General features: G+C 36.8%; 1 protein-coding gene across 5 annotated transcripts in view; it reads left to right on the top strand.

Moving 5' to 3' along the window:
* ZFAND4 (zinc finger AN1-type containing 4) overlaps positions 1-22,780 on the top strand; it is a 95,446-nt gene that overhangs the window by 50,099 nt on the left and 22,567 nt on the right. For 4 of the 5 annotated variants that reach the window (XM_045068715.1, XM_045068717.1, XM_045068714.1 and 1 more), the window contains 4 exons: positions 6,116-6,191; positions 8,952-9,019; positions 12,467-12,653; positions 21,989-22,136. In XM_045068715.1, the coding sequence (XP_044924650.1) occupies positions 6,116-6,191; positions 8,952-9,019; positions 12,467-12,653; positions 21,989-22,136 (479 nt within the window). The remainder of the gene's footprint in view (positions 1-6,115; positions 6,192-8,951; positions 9,020-12,466; positions 12,654-21,988; positions 22,137-22,780) is intronic. The other variant, XM_045068718.1, reaches the window with a different exon arrangement.

Below are 22,780 nucleotides of genomic sequence, written 5' to 3'. Positions count from 1 at the left end.
CTTCTATATCACTTATTCTCTCTTCTGCCTCATTTTTCCTAGCAGTAAGAGCCTCCATTTTTTATTGCACCTCATTAATATATTGTTTTAAATTTCAACTTGGTTAGATTTTAGTTTTTATTTCTCCAGAAAGGGATTCTCTAGTATCTTCTATGCTTTTTTCAAGCCTGGATAGCATCTTTGTAATCATCATTCTGAACTCTGGTTCTGAAATCTTACTATATCTGTATTGATTGGATCTCCAGCAGTCGGTACTGCCTCTTGTTCTTTTTTTGAGGTGAATTTTTCTGCCTTTAATCCAGAGAAGAATATTTTATTCAGAGACGAGTAGATGAATGAGAGAACAAAATGTTAAAAGGTTAACATTGACCCTAGAAAAATATACACTAACCAAATCAGAAGAGACCCGAAACCAGGGGGAGAAGAAGGGAAAAAAATTATTTAGCTGGTGAAGAGAACAGAGCCACACACTTGATATGGGGTATATTTTGGTCTGTTAGACAAAACTGCCTCCCAAAATTTTAAAGAAAGAAAAACTTATATAATATATATATATATATATATATATATATATATATGGGTAAACACAATGATGGGATGGAATATGACTATAAAGATGAAAATTTTAAAAGATTTTAAAAAAGGAATTGAGGTGATAAGTTGTTGGGGAACAAAAAGGGAAGGAATGTCATCAGGTTGGGGAGTAGAACAAAGCCATATGGTGGATTTAGGGTGTATTTTGGTCTGTTAAAAGAGTCTGCATCCCAAAATTTTAAGGAAAGAAAAACTTATATGTATAAGAAAAATAAGGTTATACAGAATGAAGGGATAGACTATAAGTATAAAAATGAAAATTAAAAATAAGTTTTTTGAAGGGGCGGGTGGTGGGAGGTCGGGGTACCAGGTGGTGGGTATTACAGAGGGCACAGATTGCATGAAGCACTGGGTGTCGTGCAAAAATAATGAATACCGTTATGCTGAAAATAAACAATAAATTTTAAAAAAAAGGTATTGATAAGTTAAAATTGGTTAAAATAGGAAAATGGAAACATTTAAAAAGATAGAAGAAGAAAAAAAATAAGGAAAATTTAAGAGATTTAGCTTTGAAAGACTAAAGAATCATGGGGAAAAGGCCATAAATTTTATGTGTTGTATTCCCGCAGCACTGGTGGTTTGCAGTTCTCATTGTTAAACTTGGTCTTGGCTGGATGTTCTTGCTGATCTTCTGGGGGAGTGGCCAGTTACTAAAATGTCTTTGTAGGAGGCGGATTTGCACTGCCCTTGCCAGGGACCAGGCTAAGCAATCTGCTTGCATTTGCTTTTAGTTGCTTTTCTTCCCTGAATGCTTTCTGTACAGCGTTGGAGTACAATAATGAAAATGGCGGCTCCCTAATCTCCAGCCCTGGAGGAGTGGAGAGCTCAGGGCCTCCCTCTTCAGTGAGCCCTCAGAGAAGAGCAGTCAATCCTGTCTCCCTGGCTTCCGACTGCACTCCAAGCTCACCTGGCCTGTGACCAAGCATTTCTGTTGCTGGCACACTGCCCCTTTTGGAGTCCCCAAACCCAGCAGATTCGGTATAACTTTTATTTCCTTTGAGTCTTCAAGCCCAGCAGATTCCTGCAGTGTGCTCCCATGCTGCTCCTTCTGGTGGAGTAAGTGGGGGTGTTCTCCCCAGATCTGCTACTTGTGGGGTCCCTGCTCAAAGAATAGTTGCATGACTGTGCCTCAGATCATGATTTAAGGTAACTCTGAACTGAAAGCCCCTTTCTCAGCTTTGTCTTTGCAGCTGGCTTCCCTGCTCTGATACCTGGGAGCTCTGCCATACTAAGACACCACTGGTCTTTTTGTGGCCCTGCAGGTCCTGAGACCACACTGTCCCATTGAGGGCTCCAGCCCCACTTAGCCTCTGGAGCGAGGTCCCTCAATGGAACAGACTTCTTTTTCTTCTTCTTCTTTTTTTTTTTTTTAAAGATTTTAAACACAAGCAGGGGGGTGGAGAGAGAGAAGAAGACTTCCTCCTCAGCAGGGATCCCAGGGTGGGGCACAATCCCAGGGCACTGGGATCATGACCTGAGCCAAAAGCAGATGCTTAACGACTGAGACACCCAGGCGCCCTATGGAGCCCATGGAGCAGACTTCTAAAAGTTCCAATTTTGTGTTCCACTGCTCTGCTGCTTGCCAGGAGCCAGCCCCTCCCCCCTGGGTCTATCTTCCCATATATCACCTCAGATTCATTTCTCTGCACATCCTGTCTTCCAGAATGTGGTCGCTTTTCTATTCATAGAGTTGCTGCTATTCTTCTCTTCAATCTCCTGTTGAGTTTGTAGGTGTTTAAAATGGTTTGATAAGGGGCGCCTGGGTGGCTCAGTGGGTTAAGCCGCTGCCTTCGGCTCAGGTCATGATCTCAGAGTCCTGGGATCGAGTCCCGCATCGGGCTCTCTGCTCAGCAGAGAGCCTACTTCCCTCTCTCTCTCTGCCTGCCTCTCCATCTACTTGTGATTTCTCTCTGTCAAATAAATAAATAAAATCTTTAAAAAAAAAAAAAAAAAAAAAAAAAAAAAAATGGTTTGATAACTATCTAGCTGAATTTCTGGGACCAGACTAAATTTAGGTCTCTTACTTCTTTGCCATCTTGCTCCTCCTCCTCTGCATATGGATCTTATACATATTTTGTTAGATTTATACCTGTTTTTATTAGGTGCTAATGTAGATGGTAATCTACATATATATTTTTAAGATATAGGTATTTTTTAAAATTTATTTTTTATTTATTTTCAGCATAACAGTATTAATTATTTTTGCACCACACCAATATATTATAAATTTCAAATTCTACTTGGTAATTACTGGTATATAAAAAAGTGATTAACTTTAGTATATTAAGCTTGTGTCCTGTAATTTTGCTATAATTGCTTATTAGTTCTAATAGTTTTTGTTATTGTTTCTTTTAGATTTTCTGCACAATCATGTCATCTGCAAAGATGGTTTTATTTCTTCCTTATCAGTATACCTTTTATTTCCTTTTATTATTTTTAGCTAATCCTGGCATTAGCTAGGACTTCCAGTACAGTATTCAAAAGCATTAGTAAGAAGGGGACATCCTTGCCTTTTCCACAGTCTTAGTGGGAAAACTTTAAATTTTAAGCCATTACATATATAGGGTTTTTGTCAAGTTGGATTTCCCCTCTATTTCTAGTTTGCTGAGGATTTTTATCATGGATGACTTTTGGATTTGCTTTTTCTCCATTTATTCATATAATCATGGGATTTTTCTTCTTCAGCCCTTTGAGGTGATGGACTACATTGATTTTTGAATGATCAACAAGGCTTGCATAATTCTTTTTTATACACTGTTGAATTTCATTTGCTAATATTTTGTTGTTTTTTGTCATCTATGTTCATGAGAGATATTGGTCTGTAGTTTTCTTGTAATGTCTTCATCTGGTTTTGGTATTGGGGTAATGTGGCTTCATAGAATGAATTAGGATGTATCCAATCTGCCTCTGGAATCCGTTGTAGAGAACTGGATAATTTCTTTCTTAAATATCTGGTAGAATTCACCAGTGAAACAATCTGGCCTCAGTGCTTTTTGTTCAAGGTCATTACTTACTGACTCCATTTATGTTTAATAGATAAAGGAATATTCACATTATCTCTTTTTTGTGTGTTTTGTGTGGGAAGAATTGGCCCTTTTCATCTAGATCATCAAATTTGTGAGCATGGAGTTGTTCATGTTTTTTATTATTCTCAAGCTCATATATACTTTCCTTAGCTGTGTCCAGTCTACTGATGAGCCCATTAAAAGCATTATTCCTTTCTGTTATGGTGTTCTTGATCTCTCCAGCATTTCCTTTTCTTTCTTAGAATTTCCATCTCTCTGCTTACATTGCCCAACTAATCTTGCTTGCTATCTCCTTTACCTGTTAGAGCTTTTAGCAAAATAATCATAGTTATTTTAACATTTCCAGTCTGATAACTGGAGTTGGCCTGTGGGGGCTTCACATCTCAAATCCGCCTACTCTGTGTGTCAGTCTGTCAGTATTCAGTTTTATTTATTCATTTTTTTAAAGAAGGGAAGTGAGAGGGACAGAGGGAGAGAGAGAGAATCTCAACTAGTCTCCATGCTCAGCATGGAGCCCCATACAGGGCCCGATCTCACAACCCTGAGAGCATGACCTGAACTGAAATCAAGAATTGGATGCTTATTTGGCAGAGCCACCTACATGCTCCTCAGTACTTCATTCAGTTTTATTATTTGTGAAGTGAACATAATATTGATGCACACTTCACAAGATTGTGGTTGCAGTTAAAGTATGATAATAGAAGTCAAGCACTTTTAACAGTGCTTGGCTTATAATAATGCAGACTAGCATACATACCACTGTTATTTTTGTTTTTTAAAGATTTCATTTATTTATTAGAGAGAAGGAAAGAGAGTGTAAGCATCAGGAGGAGCAGAGGGAGAGGGACAAGCAGACTCTATGCTGAGCACAGAGCCAGATGAGGGGCTTGATCTCAGGACCCTGAGATGATGACCTAAGCTAAAGTCAAGAGGCAGATGCTTAACTGGCTCAGCCATCCAGAGGCCCCACCACTGTTATTATTCTAGTCAAGTTTTAGTATCATAAGAAAAAGTAATTTGAGAAGACAGTATATGAGATATTCAAAAAAGATTTTCATCAGTATCAGTATCCATTAAATGTCCTGTTGAGTAGATAACACTCTGACTAGTATAGTCCAAATATTCTTTGGGAAGTCTAATGTGTACTTTGCAAAAAAAACCAAAAAAACAACAAAAAAAAACAAGTGAAAAAGGTTAATTATGCTAGTGTATGGAGTCTTTTTAATATTTCTTTAACATCACAGAAATACAAATAAACTCTCTTATAGACTATAATTTCCAGTATTGAAAATTATAACATAGTTTTTTTTCAAATATTGAATTATTCTATAATTAGTGTTCAGACTCTACAAAAGAACATGTTAAAGTACAGTCACATACAAATGCTAAGGTGGAAGAATTTTCTAGTACATTAATGTTTATTTTAGAAATTAATTTTCTGCCCTTTTCAAGATTAATGACTTCCATTCAGAAGCATTATGAAAGATGACATGTTAATCACTAAATAATGTTACTTGAGAACACATTTTAGGAATACACCTCCCCAAAAGGACAGTAAACTAAATTAAATGTTCTATATTTTTAAGCTTAGATATAATTGAAATACTAGTTAAACTTAGACATAATTGACATACTAGTTTCAGATGTACAACATAATGATTCAAAATTTGTATTTATTGATAAGTGATCAGGATAATGAATCTTGTTAACATCCATCACCATACATAGTTATAAAATTTTTTTCTTGTGATAGAAACTTTTAAGATCTAGTCTCATAGCACCTTTCAGGTATACAATATTATTAACTATAGTCCCATGTTATACTTTATTTTATGACCTAATTATCTTATAGTGAGAGTTTTATATATTTTTTAATAAAGATTTTATTTATTTATTTATTTGACAGAGATCACAAGTAGGCGGAGAGGCAGGTAGAGAGAGTCGGGTAACAGGCTTCTCACTGAGCAGAAGGCCCAATGCGGTGCTTGATACCAGGACCCTAGGATCATGACCTGAACTGAAGGCAGAGGCCTTAACCCACTGAGCCACCCAGGCGCCCCAAGAGAATTTTGTATATTTTAACAACCTTAACCAATTTCATCTCCACTGCTACTTACAATATACTTTTAACAAACTGCATATAACTGAATGAAGAGTGTACTTTGTAGCATTGAGAACAGTCTTATAGACCTTAAATCTTAAATGCTTCAGGGCTGATTTCATGATACTTATCCTTTAAAGTGCTCCCTAATGTTATACTTGGCTTCAAGAATAGAGAGTTACTAAAACACTGTTCTAAAGTTAGTGGACTGGATTCCATCTACTTTTAACCATAGCTTTTATCTGTGATTCTGTGAATTTTAGCTAAGCACTTAGCATTCAGTTTAGAAGTATGTTTATCATTAGTAGTAGTCTTTTAATAGAAGAGCTTTGTATCATACTCTTTTGAAGATTCTATTGAATTTATAACCATATTTTTATAACCTTCCCCTAAGGTATTCCCATCTGTCAGCAGCACTTAATTTGGAATAACATGGAACTTGAAGATGATTATTGCTTGAATGATTACAAGTGAGTGTAATTACATATTAGCTGTTTTATAGATGCTCAGTATTACAACTCCATGTATCAGTGTTTTTCTTGGGAAATCCTTGTATCATGTCTCTTCTGAATAGTTGTGACCCCTAGATTTAAGTGTAAATCCTGCACCTTAAGATATGTTGGCTCAGTACGCCAACTACCTGATCCTTTCCTTTGACTATTTGTTTTATCTTTTCATTATTCACACCAAGTTATATATATCCTGCCTTTTTAGATCCCTCTCTTTTGAACTTGCCTTGTGCTCTTTTCTTTTGATATTGGCCCATTCCCACTTGACTACTTTCCCTTTTTTTTTCATTTTTATAAAAGAATTGGGTAAGAATAAAAATCCTAGGAAAGAGCACATGCAGTAATTTTTCTGACATTAGCTGTGGCAACATTTTTCTAAGGTATGTCTCCTGAGGCAGGGGAAATAAAAGCTAAAATAAACTCTTGGGACTACACCAAAACAAAAAGCTTCTGCACAGTGAAGGAAATAATCAGTGAAACTAAAAGCAACTTACTGAATGGGAGATGTTTGCAAATGACATATCCAATAGAGTTAGTATCCAAAATATATAAAAACCTTCACAACTCAGCACGCCAAAACCTAATGATTCAATTAAAGAATAGGTATTTCTCCAAAGACGACATCCAGATGGCCAACAGACTTAGGAAAAAATGCTCAGAATCACTCATTATCAGGGAAATGCAAATCAAAACTCTAGTGAGATGTCACCTTACACCTGTTAGAATGGCTAAAATTAATAACAAAGAGACAGTGGGTGTTGGTGAGGATGTGGAAAGAAAAGGAATCCTCCTGCACTGTTGGTGGGAATGCATATTGGTACAGCCACTGTGGAAGACAGTTTGGAGGGTCTTCAAAAAATTAAAAATAGAACTACCCTACAACCCAATAATTGCACTACTGGGTATTTATCCAAGAAATACAAAAACACTAATTCAAAGGGATACATGTGCCCCTATATTTATAGTGGCATTATCTACAATAGCCATATTATGGAAGCACCCCAAGTGTCCATTGGTAGATGAATGGATAAAGAAGATGTGCTATATATACAATGGAATATTATCCAGCCATAAAAGAATGAAATCTTGCCATTTACAATGACATGGATGGAGCTAGAGAGTATAATCCTAAGTGAAATAAGTCAGAGCAAAACAAGAACCATATAGTTTCACTAATATGTGGAATTTGAGAACCAAAAAAATGAGCAGAAGAAAAAAGAGAAAAACCAAGAAATGGACTCTTAACTATAGAGTACAAATTGATGGTTAATCAGAGAGGAGTTGGGGGACACCTGGGTGGCTCAGTTGGTTAAGCAGCTGCCTTCAGCTCAGGTCATGATCCCAGCGTCCTGGGATCGAGTCCCACATCGGGCTCCTTGCTCGTCAGGGAGCCTGCTTCTCCCTCTGCCTCTGCCTACCATTCTGTCTGCCTGTGCTCGCTCTCCCCCCCCTCTGATAAATAAATAAAATCTTTAAAAAAAAAAAAAAGAGAGGAGTTGGGCCGGGGGGATAGGCGAATTAGGTGGAGGGGATTCAGAGGACACTTATCATGACGAGCACTGAGTAATCAGTAGAATTGTTGAATCATTATATTGTCACCTGAAACTAATATAACACTGTTGACTATACTGGAATCAGAATTAAAAATAATAAAACAAAACATAAAGCACACTTGATAAAGATAAAAAAAGAGTATTGGATAAGAGAGTTTTGCTCTTCACCAAGTCCTTCATTTTTCATCAAGCCCTCCTTCTATTACTAAGTGACACTGTATATGCACCAGTGATTGTAGATATATTATTTGACTTTTGTCTTCCTTTCTCCCTTCTTTCATGCACTTCTTCACTCTTTTTTCCTTTATTAAATTATTTTTTATTAGCATGTAATGTATTATTTGCCCCGGGGTATAGGTCTATGAATCAATAGGCTTACACATTTCATAGCACTCACCATAGCCCATACCCTCCACAATGTTCATAACCCCACCACCCTATCCCTACCCCCCACCACTCCCCAGCAGCCCTTAGTTTGTTTTGTGAGATTTAGAGTCTCTCTTGGTTTGTCTCCCTCCTGATCCCATCTTGCTTCATTTTTTTCCTTCCCTTCCCCCTACAGCCCCCTGCCCTGCCTCTCAAATTCCTCATATCACAGTGATCATGATTGATTTCACTCAGCCTAATACCCTCTAGTTTCATCAGCGTCATTGCAAATGGCAAGATTTCATTTCTTTTGATGGCTGCATAGAATTCCATTCCACATCTTCTTCATCCATTTATCTGTTGATGGACCTCTAGGTTCTTTCCATAGTTTTCTTCACTCTTAAGAACAGAAGAGTCAGAGGCGATGTGAAATATCTGGAAGAGCACTGGGATTTGGGAGCGCTTGTAGATATTGTAGATTTGCTGTTTTTGTATTTTCTCTTATACTAAATAGATCTGTTTTCTAACACTTCGGGTCTTGGAAAACTTCTTACGGCCTCTTTTTCTTTATATGTGAAATGAAGATGCTAAACTGAGGTGTCATGTCATGTTTAGCTTATTAGAATATACTTTTTCATTACTTATACAAGTAATTAAGTTAACATTTTATATTTATGCATATTGCTGTATCTTTTTTATATTATAGAGAGTGAGTATGATGCCTGATACACTAGTACTTAATTATGTCTATGTCTAACACCAAATGTGCTTTGATAACGATGGTTTGTTTTTCTGTTAACAGCATATCAGAAGGTTGTACCTTGAAGCTGGTATTGGCTATGCGTGGTGGACCTATAAATACTAGAAGAGGTAAGCATTAATTAGAATCATGTACATTAAAGTTTGACAATAATAATTCAAGCGGGTTGGTATTTTTATAGTCTCGGGTTTTAATCAGGTTCTCTTTCTGCTATTAGGTCTTAGAACAGCATTTGTTTTTCTAAGCATTGTTCTGTAAAGCATATATGTGCAGAAGAACCTCAGGTTTCAGAAAAATTTCCTGATTCAATCCAGGGATATTTAAAAATAAACGTCACCAGGAGAGGGAAAGAAAATGAATAGTATTGTGTGAATATGTTGTTATCATTGTATAAGTTCATACCAATTTGTTGCTTTTTTTCTTTTTTTTTTTACCCACTGAGTCTTCACCTCTGGATGTAATGATTTTTACAGAAAATTCTAAAGTTGCCTGTTAGCCAATTCTAAAGTTGCCTGTTAGCCTGGTTTGTGATGCATTTGGGTTTATAGATATTATTGCAGCCCTGTTGAATCCTTTTTCAGAACGTGGGTGGTGGACATTAAGGAGAGGATGTAATGTAATGAGCACAGTGTATTATATAAGACTGATGAATCACTGACCTCTACCTCTGAAACTAATAATACATTATTTGTTAATTAATTGAATTTTAATTTTAAAAGTGTACATCTATTTAAAAAAAAAGAAAAGGAACATGGAAAAAAAAAAGACCTCACCATATGTTCCATATTAAAATTACAGCCCTATAAATAGGGAAAAACAAGGCAGTCCCTGGAGGTCTTTCATTCATTTAACAAATTTATTTTATGTATCTACTAGATGTTCAATGCTGTGTTCCATGGAAGAAAAAGTTTCTGCTTACTGACAGTGCCCACAATAAAGATGTAAAGATTCAATGTCATATCAGGCAGTTGCAGGTGCTGTGGAGGAAATAAGGGAGTTGGGACAGTGTCTGTGAAAGTAGGATTCTAGGAGGATGATTGTGAAAGGGCCTTCGAAGAGATGATGTGAGCAGAGACTTGATTAACAAGAGAGCTCTAAGCATTGGAAAAACTGGGAGTATTTGCATGGGTTCCTGATTCACATGAATCCCCACAAAGAAGAGGGACCCTTAGACTGCTCAGAGAAGTCTTGCTCCTGTGGGCCTCATTTGGGGAAGGGTGTCATATTTTAATTATTGATTCCGCCCTGCTTTATTTCTTCCACAAGTCAAATTTTATCTCTGTGTTTTGTAATTTATTGAATCATCTTCTTTAAAAGCTTGCTGTTGTCTCCATGTATCATTGAAAACTTTGTGAAGATTAAAAATGATACCCAGATCTACAACTTTTTCACGTTGTATTTGAGAAACCATACTTTTTGGCTATTTAGTCTTTTTTTTCTCCCCCAAGATTTTGTTTATTTATTTGACAGAGAGGGAACACAAGCAGTGGGAGAGGAAGAAGCAGGCTTCCTGCTGAACAGGGAGCCCAATGTGGGACTCAATCCCAGGACCCTGGGATCGTGACCTGAGCTAAAGGCAGTTGCTTAATGACTGAGCCACCCAGGCGCCCCTTTTGGCTTACTTGAAAGTTATGGTTTAGAAAATACCATGAGTTTAGTAATACTTAGTTTTAAAAATATCAAACAGCATAGAAAATCCTTTCTAAAACTAAATTTTATCTTATAGTACATATACAGTGTGTTATACCTGGTGAAATCAGACTGGTTTTTCTGTTATGATAAGGTGTGTGCATATACCACATAGGTGGTGCACGTACTCAATCCCAGAGCCTCCTTATATAGGACACACCATGTTGATTTAGGTAAAGCCTTTGCGCGGCTTTAGTAGTGGCAGCAAAATAGATTTTATTTCTTTTTAAGGTAATGTGGAACGTGTAACATTATCTAAAAAATGGCAAGAACTTATTTTAAGCATGTCTTTTAATATTTGCACATTTTGTGCCTATGAAAGAGTTGGTCAAAACATCCAAATATTTTTACAAAATAAGCTAAATCTTACTATATTTCTACTTTTTCTCTTTTAGTGATGGTGGTATTGGATTAGCATTTGGGGACATCTTTAATGTTTCTACTTTGTTACTTTCCCAGTTTTGTATTTCTTATTGCTGTAAGTTTTTAAAAGGTTAGCACAGTACTGTGATTCTGTTAATAAATAAGCTACTTGAATCAAAGTTAGGGAATTTGAGAAGTTGTTGCATCTTTTAGGAAAGAACAAATGTTTCTGCAGTTTGACATGAGAGTTTCTGGGAGTCAACTTTTTTCCTGTAATCATTACTTAAGTCTGGGGTCAGAGTCTTTTCGAACATTAAACCTATGAGCCAGCAATCTTTGAGGCCCTTCCGCCCACAGGAGCAGAATCTGTGGCTACTGTGGACACGAGCAGGTTGTAATGATGCCTGTAATATCAACCAGAGGATGACTTGAGGCCAGAATAGCCTATAGTAGTACAGGGCTTTGTCCCAGTTCTTGTGCTCTGACTAGACACATGGGTACACTTCAGGACAGTTGGAGTCCTGGGAGGATGCTTTCAAGAAACAATGTGCTACCCATTATACACATGCCCGTTTCAGTACACTCACGGGCCCCTTTGTGTTCTAAATTATTGTATACTTTTAATTACTTAACTTCATGTCAAGAAACAGCTCTAAGAAGAATGTAAAACCAAAATCAAAGAAGAATCCAAAACCAGAAAGAAAAAAGGAGATTCATTTCCTTCTAATTTCCAACATAATGTTTCCTAGTTATGTGTATGTGTCCTTTTTTTAAAATCTTAAGTAAGTGGAATTTATATTGCTTTTAAATTATTGATGTAACAATATTGGAAAATATAGGAAGTAGACATGTAAAGTGAAAATAGTCTTAGGTAATTATGTCATAGAATCAGCAACTACACAGACTCTAGTGGCACAGGAAGATACTAATGTATTTAGTTAAGCCCTGTCTTTGTATGTAATAACATAATAATGCGTTTTGTTTCTTTCATGTTAGTACGACATAGGGAATGCTGTATTAACTATAAGAAGAGATTATGCTGAGTGAAATAAGTCAAGCAGAGAGAGTCAATTATTATATAGTTTCGCTTATTTGTGGAGCACAAGAAATAACACGGAGGACATGGGGAGATGGAGAGGAGAAGGGAGTGGGGGGAATTGGAGGGGGAGATGAATCATGAGAGACTGTGGACTCTGAAAAACAATCTGAAGGTTTTGGAGGGGTGGGGGCTGGGAGGCTGGGTGAGCCTGGTGGTGGGTATTATGGAGGGCACGTATTGCATGGAGCACTGGGTGTGGTGCATAAACAATTCTGGAACACTGAGAAGAAATTTAAAAAAAAAAATTAAAAAAAATAAAACATTGCAAAAAAAAAGGCGAGAAACTTCTTTAAAGACCATCATGTATATGTTGTTCTAATTCAGCACATTATATCCTGTCACTGTACCAAGATGCATAAAACCTGATATAAATTCAAGACTTGTTTATCAATTTTTCCATTTGTAGTTCCTATGGAAGATCCACTTAGGGAGATGGCTGAGTACATGGATTCCAGTCGAGATGAGGTCTGGGAGAAGACCTCCTGCAACAAACAAGTTACATTTTTGGTATACCGAGAAGGAGATCAATTGAATTTCTTTCGTGTAGTAGATAGGGGAGATGGCACTTTAACACCATTATCTGAATCTTTAAGGTAAATAGGTTTTCATTTGCATGTCTCAATTTGAAAAGGAGAACACTGTGTGATATACTCTATAAATCTTAATGTTTATTTTGTGTTTTCAGAATAATCTTATATTCATAAGACTAACTAAATTTCATGCATTCTCCCCAATCCCTGGCCCAACTGTTTAATTCTGAAGTTGTCCTTCATATGATTGATATTTGGAGAGTAATTTATAAAACTGAAATTTCGGGCGCCTGGGTGGCTCAGTGGGTTAAAGCCTCTGCCTTCGGCTCAGGTCATGATCCCAGCATCCTGGGATCGAGCCCCACATCGGGCTCTCTGCTCAGCAGGGAGCCTGCTTCCTCCTCTCTTTCTGCCTGTCTCTCTGCTTACTTGTAATCTCTTGTCTGTCAAATAAATAAATAAAATCTTAAAAAAAAATTAAAAAAAAATAAAACTGAAATTTCTTTATGGAGTAGAATTTTTATACTTATTTACTTATATTGAAGTATATTTATTAATAGTAAAAATAATATATTTATTAGTATATTACTTATTAAACTATATATATATTAAGATTTTATTTATTTATTTGACACAGAGAGAGAGAGAGTACAAGTAGAGAGGCAGGCAGAGAGAGAGAGGAAAGTAGGCTCCTAGCTGAACAGAGAGCCCAATGCAGGGCTTGATCCCAGGACCCTGAGATCATGACCTGAGCCGAAGGCAGAGGCTTAACCCACTGAGCCACCCAGGTGCCCCAAAACTATATTTATTAAGACTTATTTCTTAACAAGAGTTATGAAACTGTAAGATGCTGACTTGATTACAGAGTCTTGGTATAATAGTGTGTTATTGTTATTATATAGCCTAGACATAATAGGGTTGAACCTAGAGTTGCTGTTTTGTTTTGTTTTGTTTTGTTTTTAATTCAAAATTTAGCAACTCTGCTGCTTAGAGGCAGATAAATCTCTCTACTTCTCCGGTCTTGTTTTCTTGCTCTGTAAAAGGAAGAGGAGTTGTTAAATTGATTTAAAACTCCAACATACTTAGCTTTAGATTCTAAACTTTAAAGGTACTTAACTAGGCAATAGAACAATTAGGAAATAAGAAAAGGTCATCTGTAAGTTTCTGTGTACTCTGTCTTACTTTGATTCTTTATTGCCTTTCACTTTAAGCCACTAAACACTTAATGAACTTTTTAGCCAGTCTGTACACAAGTACTGGCTTATGAAGATGACTGTCCCTCCCTTTGTGGAGCATGCAGTCTGCTGTAGCTATATCTATAATATATTCTTAACCAATTGTTACAAAAAGATATCAACATCTCTGGAAAACCGGATAAGAAGGCCTTCATTTTGCCTGAAAGGTGGGGAGTTAGGGACAAACTCTGAGAAGAAGGGAACTTAAAAAGGGAGTAGGAATTTTCCAAGCAGACCAAGGAAGGAAAAGTATTATAGATAACTAAGTTTAATCAGATTAATTGTGAGGTTTTTTGGTGTTGAATAGTATAAGTTCTTTTTATATTTTTGGTTACTAACCCCTCATTGGTTATATCATTTGCAGATATCTTCTCCCATTCAGTAGATTGCCTTTTCATTTTGTTGAAGGTTTCCTTTACTGTACAAAAGCTTTTTATTTTAGCATAGTTCCAGTAGTTTATTTTTGCTTTTGTTTCCCTTGCCAGAAGAGACATATTTAGAAAAATTTTGTTAAGGGTGATGCCAAAAAAATTACTGCCTGTGTTTTTTAGGAATTTCATAGTTCCAAGTCTCACATTTAGGTCTTTAACTCATTTTGAGTTTATTTTGGTGTAGACTATAAGAAAGTATCTAGTTTCTCTCTCTCTCTCGCTTGTTTGCTTTTCTTTTCTTTCTTTCTTGTAGTTGTCCTTATTGAAGAGACTGTCTTTTCCCCCATGATTTATTTTTGCCTTCTTTGTTGTAGATTACTTGACTCTATAAGCATGGGTTTACTTTTGGGCTCTCTGTTCTATTCCATTGATCTATGTGTCTATTTCTGTGTAACTTACCATACTGCTTTGATTATTATGGCTTTGTAGTATATCTTGACATCTGAGACTGTAATACCTCCAGCTTTGTTCTTCTTTCTTAATAATGCTTTGGCTATTTGGGGGATCCTTTGGTGATACAAGTGCCTAAATTCAGTCCCACAGTATATAAAGCTAATAGAAAAAAAATATAGAAAAAAGAACTTGTAGTCTAGAGAACAGTTTCTGTAGCTCAGGAGTCTAGTCACAGGTTAGCTGGGTGCTCTGCTCTGGGTCTACCAAAGTTACAGTCAAGGCATTGGCAAAGATGCATTCTTATATGGAGGCCCTGGTGAAATCTACTTCAAGCTTAATGATGTTCTTGGCATAATTCATTTCCTGGCACTTGTATGACTGAGGGCCCTGGGTTTTTTCCTGGCTTTTGCCTAGAGGCTGCCCTCAGCTCCCTTTTGATTAACTCAAATCAACAGATTTGGGACCTAAATAACATCTGAAAAATCCCTTTTGCCATATTGTGTTGACTGCAAACAAGTCCTAGGTCATTTTTCACTCAAGTGTAGGGGAGTATACAGGATATGGGCACCAGGGATTGAGAATCATGTGGATTCCTTTACATTCTGCCCACCACAAGTTATGTGGAAGAAGGATTAGACTCATTCTTTGAGAGCTGAGTGTGACAAATGGGTGTTGACTGCTGACTAACTTATTAGGATCTGGTTACTACAAAGTATAGTAGTAACCACACAGTAACCACAACCATGTAGTCCAGAAGTAGAGAAGAGGGATGAGGGCTACAGCCTTAATCCAGTGCCTCCTACTTGGACCACAAATAGAATTTTTTCATGCCAGTCTCCCTATGTGCTAGCTCACTGTTGTTTTGATTTCCTTCCTTTGAACATCCTCTTCTGGCTCCCTTTTCTGAAGGAAAAAATCTAAGCTCCTTAGTTTTTCCTGTAAGGCCTTTTACAACCTGTCCTCATCCATTTTCCAGCTCCCGTTCATTGTGCCATTACCTTTTGCTTGAAATGTCATTTTCTCCTTTTACCTCAGTTTCTCCTCAGCCAGCTTCTGTTTGTGTTTAAGACATAGCTCAGATGTTGCCGAGGATTTCAATTGAAATTATAGTTTTCCTCCCCAGATTTTTTTTTTAACTTTTCTCTTCTGTTCTTTTCACCTCCCAGAATTGGACAAGGGATAAGGATGGGTGAGAAAGGAGAGTAGAAAACATTTTTTCTGTCCATACTTTGAATGACATTTATCTTGACTATTGTAGGAGAGGCTTTCTTACTCTGTAGCAGGGAGGCAGCAAAATTTTTTTGTTAAGGGCCAAATAGTGATATGCCCCCCCCCCCCAATAATGGGTCCGTGATTAAAGGAGCGAGACTGATATAAAGTGAAAGTCAAGCAAAGCTTTATTTCGTGCCAAGCATCAAGAATCAAACCGAACGTTCAGGGCCGCACCTCTTACAAGAGAGGGCGACCCTTCTCTGTTTTACAGACTAGCTTTTAAGGGGAAAGGCCATGTGGTTGGACCTGGCCATGCACAGGTGGCCAGTGAGATTATAACACACAGAGGAAACTCCACAGTCATGTTAGATCACACATAAGTGACCAATTGGATTACAGTTTACCCTATAGTAGACATTTGACCTAGCCTATCACCTTGGTTAGAATTGGCCCCCAAAAGTCTCCCAAAGGATGGGGCCCATACTCTTTGGTAGCTAGGGAGACAGTATGTATCCCCCCACTAATCAATGTCTTCACCTGGCCTGACCCACCCTTGTATCTGAACTTTGTTACCTGGGGCTGGTTTCCGGGACTTGTTTTTAAGTAAGTCCCCTAGGGGAAGAGAGCAGGGACAGTGTAAGGGTTAAACAACAAGGTTATTGTTTAACCTTGATGGAAGCCTCTGGCTTAATAAGTCCTTAAAATAGTAACTATTCTAGGATTTTCAGACCAAGGGATAGAATCAAGGGTACTGTGTCAGTACTTACATAACAATAGAGAAGAATTTCCACATAATTTTTACTGATAAAATTAAAAATTTAATAATAATAATTGAGGGGCACCTGGGTGGCTCAATTGGTTAAGTGCCCAGCTCTTGATTTGGGCTCAGGTCATGATCTCAGGATTTTGAGATTCAGCCTGGGCATGGAGCTTCCTTAAGGTTCTCTCTCTTCCTCACCCTCTGCCCCTCCCTCACACGCACTCTCTCTTAAAAAAATTTTAAAAATTGATCATTGAGTACTTGTGTGTGTTTATGATTTTAATCCATGAAAGAGGAGAATTGAATGCTTTTGGGGGGGTAATATTTTACTTAATTGAGGTTGCAGGCTAGTGTTGCCCATTAGACTTGGAAAATCAGTTGTAAAAATTCATCCTTTAATATGGATCTGTAATGAGATCTTATGTATTTTACCTTTGAAAAATGTTTTTCACACAGACGTTGCCAAAGTACTGATACCAGTCCATAAGCTTATGATTTTAATTGAACATATTCATTGCTTGGAAGGCATTTATAGAATTCCAATACAGTGTCCTCTTGCTGTTTGCCTTTAGCATGGCATTACATTGCATATGAATCACTTCAAGATAGGTGGAGCTCTGGGGCGCCTGAGTGGCTCAGTGGGTTAAAGCCTCTGCCTTCGACTCAGGTCATGATCCCGGGTCCTGGGATCGAGCCATGCATCGGGCTCTTTGCTCAGTGGGGAACCTGCTTTCTCCTCTCTCTCTGCCTGCCTCTCTGCCTACTTGTGATCTCTGTCTGTCAAATAAATAAATGAAATCTTAAAAAAAAAAAAAAAAGATCTGTGGAGCTCTGTTGCACATTTACATGGATTTTGAAATATGGAAATTTCCTTTAACTTACAATGAGGTGTGAAATCACTGCTGGAAATTTACAAAGCATGCCCCCTATAAATTTGTGTGGGAATGTTCTTTTGTTTTTTTAACTTTTGAAAGCATGCTATTACATGTGATTCAAAGTAATATCGATGTCATCAGAATGATATTACTTCAGTATAAGTTTTTTATAGGGGCACTATTCTGGTTTTTATTTCAGTTGGAATTCAGTAAGAAACATTAAGTCCACAGCAAAAACTAATTTTCAGAAGCATTTAAGTGAAGGTGATTCTTTGTGTTCAGAAAAATTCGATGTTAGCCCTGAGCTTTAAATAATCATAATAAAACTATTACAGTCACGACATTGAACAGATGGCTAAGTCCATGAACCAAAAGTTTACTGTTGTTCAGGAATACATAATAGATTCAGATGTTTACCCCCAATACCTGCTAATGCATGATACAGCGAATAACCATAGCCTTTTAATATTTTAGGTTTTCATTAGCATTGTAAATTCGTCCACCTTGTTTTTTTTACTGTTCACACATATTTTTACTCCATCACTTGTAGGAGATTTCACTTCAAGTTGTACTGCATTAGTGTTTTAGCAACTCTTGAAAATCTTACCTCTAGTTGTTTTATGTAGACTATTGATAGGGCCTTTGTTCTTCCATAACTTCAAAGTTGGTATTGATGCCCTGATAAACAAAAACAACTGAACAGTACCAGTAACTTATGTTTACTCATCAAAAGCCAAGGAACAGAATTCCAAATCATTGCCTTGTTTAGTTGACTATTGTTGTTGCTTCCATTGTTATCAGTTTTTTAAGAAATTGTTCTTGCCAAAGGGGTAGTCTTTATTTAAACAAGTTTGTTTTCTCTGGACATAGTTCTTCGATTGCTGTGTTCAAGCATAGTTTAATTAATTCACTGTTGGCAAACAGGTTTTCTTGCTAGCCAGTAAGTTAGCCGTTTGGAAGATTATTTTGGTTGCAGTCTCATTTTTATTTTTTCTTTTTGCAAAGAAATTCTACTTTGATGAGATATTCCATTTTAAATTTTTGCAATTTTCCCGACACTTCCCTGCAACTTGGGAATAGTGTGATGAATTCTCATTCTGGTAACGTCCAAATAATTTGTTTTTCTTTAGCGTAGCTATAGTGTCATTGCATAATGAACATAATGCTTTGCCATGTAATTGACAATAAAGTAGTCCACTTTCTATTGTGCCTTAAAACTGTGGCATTCATCTTGTTTTTGTTTTTTGTCTTTTTAACTAAAGCATTCAAAGTCCTCTTCTTGTTGACATGTTGGGTGTGTGTGTCAGTGTCATAGTACAGTGATACACATGGCACTCAAAATGCTGTTGAATTGGGGTGCCTGGGTGGCTCAGTGGGTTAAGGCCTCTGCCTTCGGCTCAGGTCATGATATCAGGGTCCTGGGCTCATTCGGCTCAGGTCATGATCTCAGGGTCCTGGGTTCGAGCCCGGCATCAGCATCCGGCGCTCTGCTCAGCGGTGAGCCTGCTTCCTCCTCTCTCTCTGCCTGCCTCTCTGCCTAATTGTGATCTCTCTCTATCAAATAAATAAATAAAATCTTTTTTTTAAAATGCTGTTGAATTATGATTGTGCCACTGTGCTTTGTAGTGTGCCAAGCCACAGTGCAAAGCAGTGAGACAGCCACATAAAATTCTAATGGGGCTACTCATCTCTATCATTGTAATGTAAAAGCAGCCATCTGCAATATGTGATCCAGTGAGTGTGGCAATGTTTCAATTAAACTTTTTATTTATGGACACAAATGTGAATTTGATATAATTTAACATTATGAAATATTATTTTGATTTTTTCAACTATTTCAAAGTGTCAAAGCCATTCTTATGGACCACACAAAAATAAGTGATAGAATGAACTTGGCCTGTGGCCATAGTTTACCAACTCCTGCTCTAGGGAGGAAACAGGAAGACAGGGTGCTAATTAAGCTCATTCTAATACAAAATCTAGTATCAGTCATTTTTTAACCTTGAAACTTTATAGTTAATCATGCCTCCTTATTGCTTTATTAAGTGGGAAGAAATTAAAAGAGGCAATGCAAGGCAGTTTTAATTACATGGTAAGTTGTCTGTGACAGTCATGTGAGTATGTGGCTTCTGGATGAACAATATTCATGTTGGAATAAATATTCATTTGCCCATCTCTTGTATTTAATCACATTATTAGATTAAAAGATTCAGAAAAAGTTAAATATAGCATTCAAGAAATTATCTAGAAACTTAAGAAAATATTTGGAACATTTAAATACAAAAAAGATACTTATGGATTAAGTTTATAAATTACTATGTTATCCTAGTCTAGTTACATTTTTCCATTTTGAAAAAAACTGATTGGTTTTTAACCGACTCCTAAATCTGTTCTGTGAGAAAACACGGTAATGTGGTTCTTTGAAAACATTAAGTGAATCTAAAAGTGTTTTTACCCTCCAAAATGCATCCATTAAAATAGTTGTCATGATTATACTTTTACAAATATATGTATATACATACATACATGTGTGCATGCAAGCCCAGGCACACAGACACACTGTTTTCCATGGGAAAACTTTAAAGAACCAATTTTTATGACAGGAAAGTTGAATCAGAAACCTCTTTCAGTATTCAGTGTGGGTATTTTAAGTTAAAGTAACCATAGGATGTTGAGAGAAGTACTTAAAATACTGCAAGTTGACCAAGGATAGAAAATACTTGAGTCATTCCTTCCAACTCCAAGGGTGAACTGGCAAAAATCACTCATCCCTCCTTTTCAGGTGTAGTTAACTTCAAGACAATTGCCCCTACATACTCTTAAGTTCTGGCACTTACTTGGGTTCACAGGCATAAGGCAGTAAAATCTGTTCAGTGTCTGAGGGAGCGGCAGGAATTAGCACAAAGAATAGGCTTTGGAAGCAGGGATGTGAATCTTAAGTCCATGTTTACAGGCTTAGTAAAACCTCTCTCATTTGTAGTTTCTTCATTTATAAAATGAATATCACCTATATAGTTTTTGTGAGAATTAGAAATAGCATGTAAAAAGAATCTGGCAGAGTAGCATTCAGTAAGTGATAACAATATTAGTGTTGTTCCCATTGTGTCAATTTCCATACTGTGGAGGGCATCTACAGTAGGTAGAAGTGGTGATGGTCACAAGTCGAACACTAGGGACTAAATTGATTATGGAGACATGTTCCTGCTATCACTCCTTCTGATGCCCATACCTGCTATATAGGTAGTTAATCTGTGATTTCAAAATGTCATCATTTCACCATGTAAAGTTTTAAGAATGGGGCTGTCCACACATTGCCTTTGTGTGGTGGTAGTACACACTTCAGAAGTGTTATGGAATACACCCTTATTATTTAAGGTTACCCTACATTGTTTCCATTTCCTACAATCATATAAAACAGGAAATTTTGTCAACCCTCATACTTTAGCAGAGATACATGCCTTAGTTCTTCTGTAAGTTAATCAGATATGGTGTCTTATACTTAGTCTGCTCTATGTAAAATCTTTGTCATTCTACAAATGTGTTGAACTTATGTTTTTCCCAAACATTTTACCTTTTACTATTACTGAAAAAGCGGAGTGAAACTTCATTCATGTTTATATTCAGTTCAAGAAATATTTATTGGCTATGTATCAAGCACTGTGCCAGGCTCTGAGAACAAGAATATGAGTAAGGCCCAATATCCGTTTTCACCTTGTTTACATATGGGGGAGTGGGAAGGAAGATAGACATATAAATCTAAATATGAGGATAGTGTGATAAATGCCATTATATTATGAAGTCAAAGACAAGGTGCTCCAAAGAATTCTGTTAAGGTATCAATAAATGTCATGGAGACTGATCAGTAATTCAGATGTTTTACATATATAATAATTTGTGTCATGACTGGGGTTTCTTTTTTCATTTTAAAATACGTGCTGTTCTAGGGGGTTATGTTTCCAAACACTGAAAAAAAATCTTGTTATTTTTATTTTATTTTTTGTTTGTTTCTTAAGAACAGATAATGTTCTGATGATACCTGTGCAAGTTCTCTTTTAGTGAAAATCCTCTCAGGATGAATGAAAATCTGGCTTCTGTGTCAATTTCTTTTTTATTATGTTAAATGGAATTCTGATCAGCCTAGGTCTAGGTCTCACAATTATCAGCCATGGCTGATAAAATGAAATCAGGGCATTTTTGTGAAGATGGATTTTGCTTCTGTGGGAGTGAGGTAGTAGGTGGCATAAGACCTTCCGTGGTGGTGCACTGACTTCAGAAAAGCTTAGCTGTGCTAGATTGTCAGTAATGCTACATCATGCTATTGGTCCATATTGATTTTTTTCTTCTAAGAAATATATTTTTTGAAATACATTTGCCTTGAATTTACATTGGCAAGATTTATTCTTTTATCATTAGCAGCATCTGCACATAAATATTTTTAGTCATTGAGCAGGTTTCAGAAGCATCTCAGCAGTAATTACTACTTTCTTTGCAGTGGTGGTTCTGTGTATAATTTGTATATGGATGAAGATGAAGAAATTGAGCCTTCTCCTTCTGGACAACAGATAATTGAAAATTCAATAACTATGAATAAGATGAAGCTGCTGAAGGCTAAGATGGAGAACATGAATCTCAGCAAAAAGGTGAAGCTGTTGGCATTTGGCCAGGCTTTTCTCTACTTTGTCCCTGCAGGGCTTACAGCATTGGTAACTGTGCAAACAGATTATTTATAAAATATTGTTCATTTCAAGTTTCTGGCCTCAGTTATTTATTGAGATATTAAAGGCGATGAATTGTTTTTTTTTAGGCCACCACTATTTACTGTGATATGCTGCACTTAAAATAATTCATTGTTTTTTTTAAATTTCATAGCTCTAGTAAGAAAGATCATAAAAAATAACCTAATCTTTATCTTTCAATAGTTACTTTTTAAAATGCTCTGTTAATATTTGCTTATTATGGATATCTCCTCTATTTGGGCTTTGAAAGGAATATACCTATGTGTAGCTGTACTAGATACTGTCAGTTGTCCAAAGTGATTCCAAAGTAATTGAACCAGTTTACATTCCGTCCAGTAATGAATGAGAGAGGGTTTTCACATAGTCTTACCAGCATTTGGTATGATTCTTCTTTCTTGTTTTTCTCAATCTGGTTGATGTGTAGTGGCCTCACATTGTGGTTTTAATTCCTCTGACTGATGAGGTTGAGCACCTTTCTCGTATTTATTGGGTGAAATGCCTGTTCAGATCTCTTGGGCATTTTTCTCTTCAGTGGTATGTTTTTTGCT

Source organism: Mustela putorius, unplaced genomic scaffold, assembly GCF_011764305.1.
Source record: "Mustela putorius furo isolate JIRA1106 unplaced genomic scaffold, ASM1176430v1.1 tig00003909_pilon_pilon_pilon, whole genome shotgun sequence".
In the NCBI taxonomy this organism is placed as follows: Eukaryota; Metazoa; Chordata; class Mammalia; order Carnivora; family Mustelidae; genus Mustela; species Mustela putorius.
The sequence above is the reverse complement of the archived record's forward strand: the minus strand, read 5'-3'. Positions and strand labels throughout refer to the sequence as shown.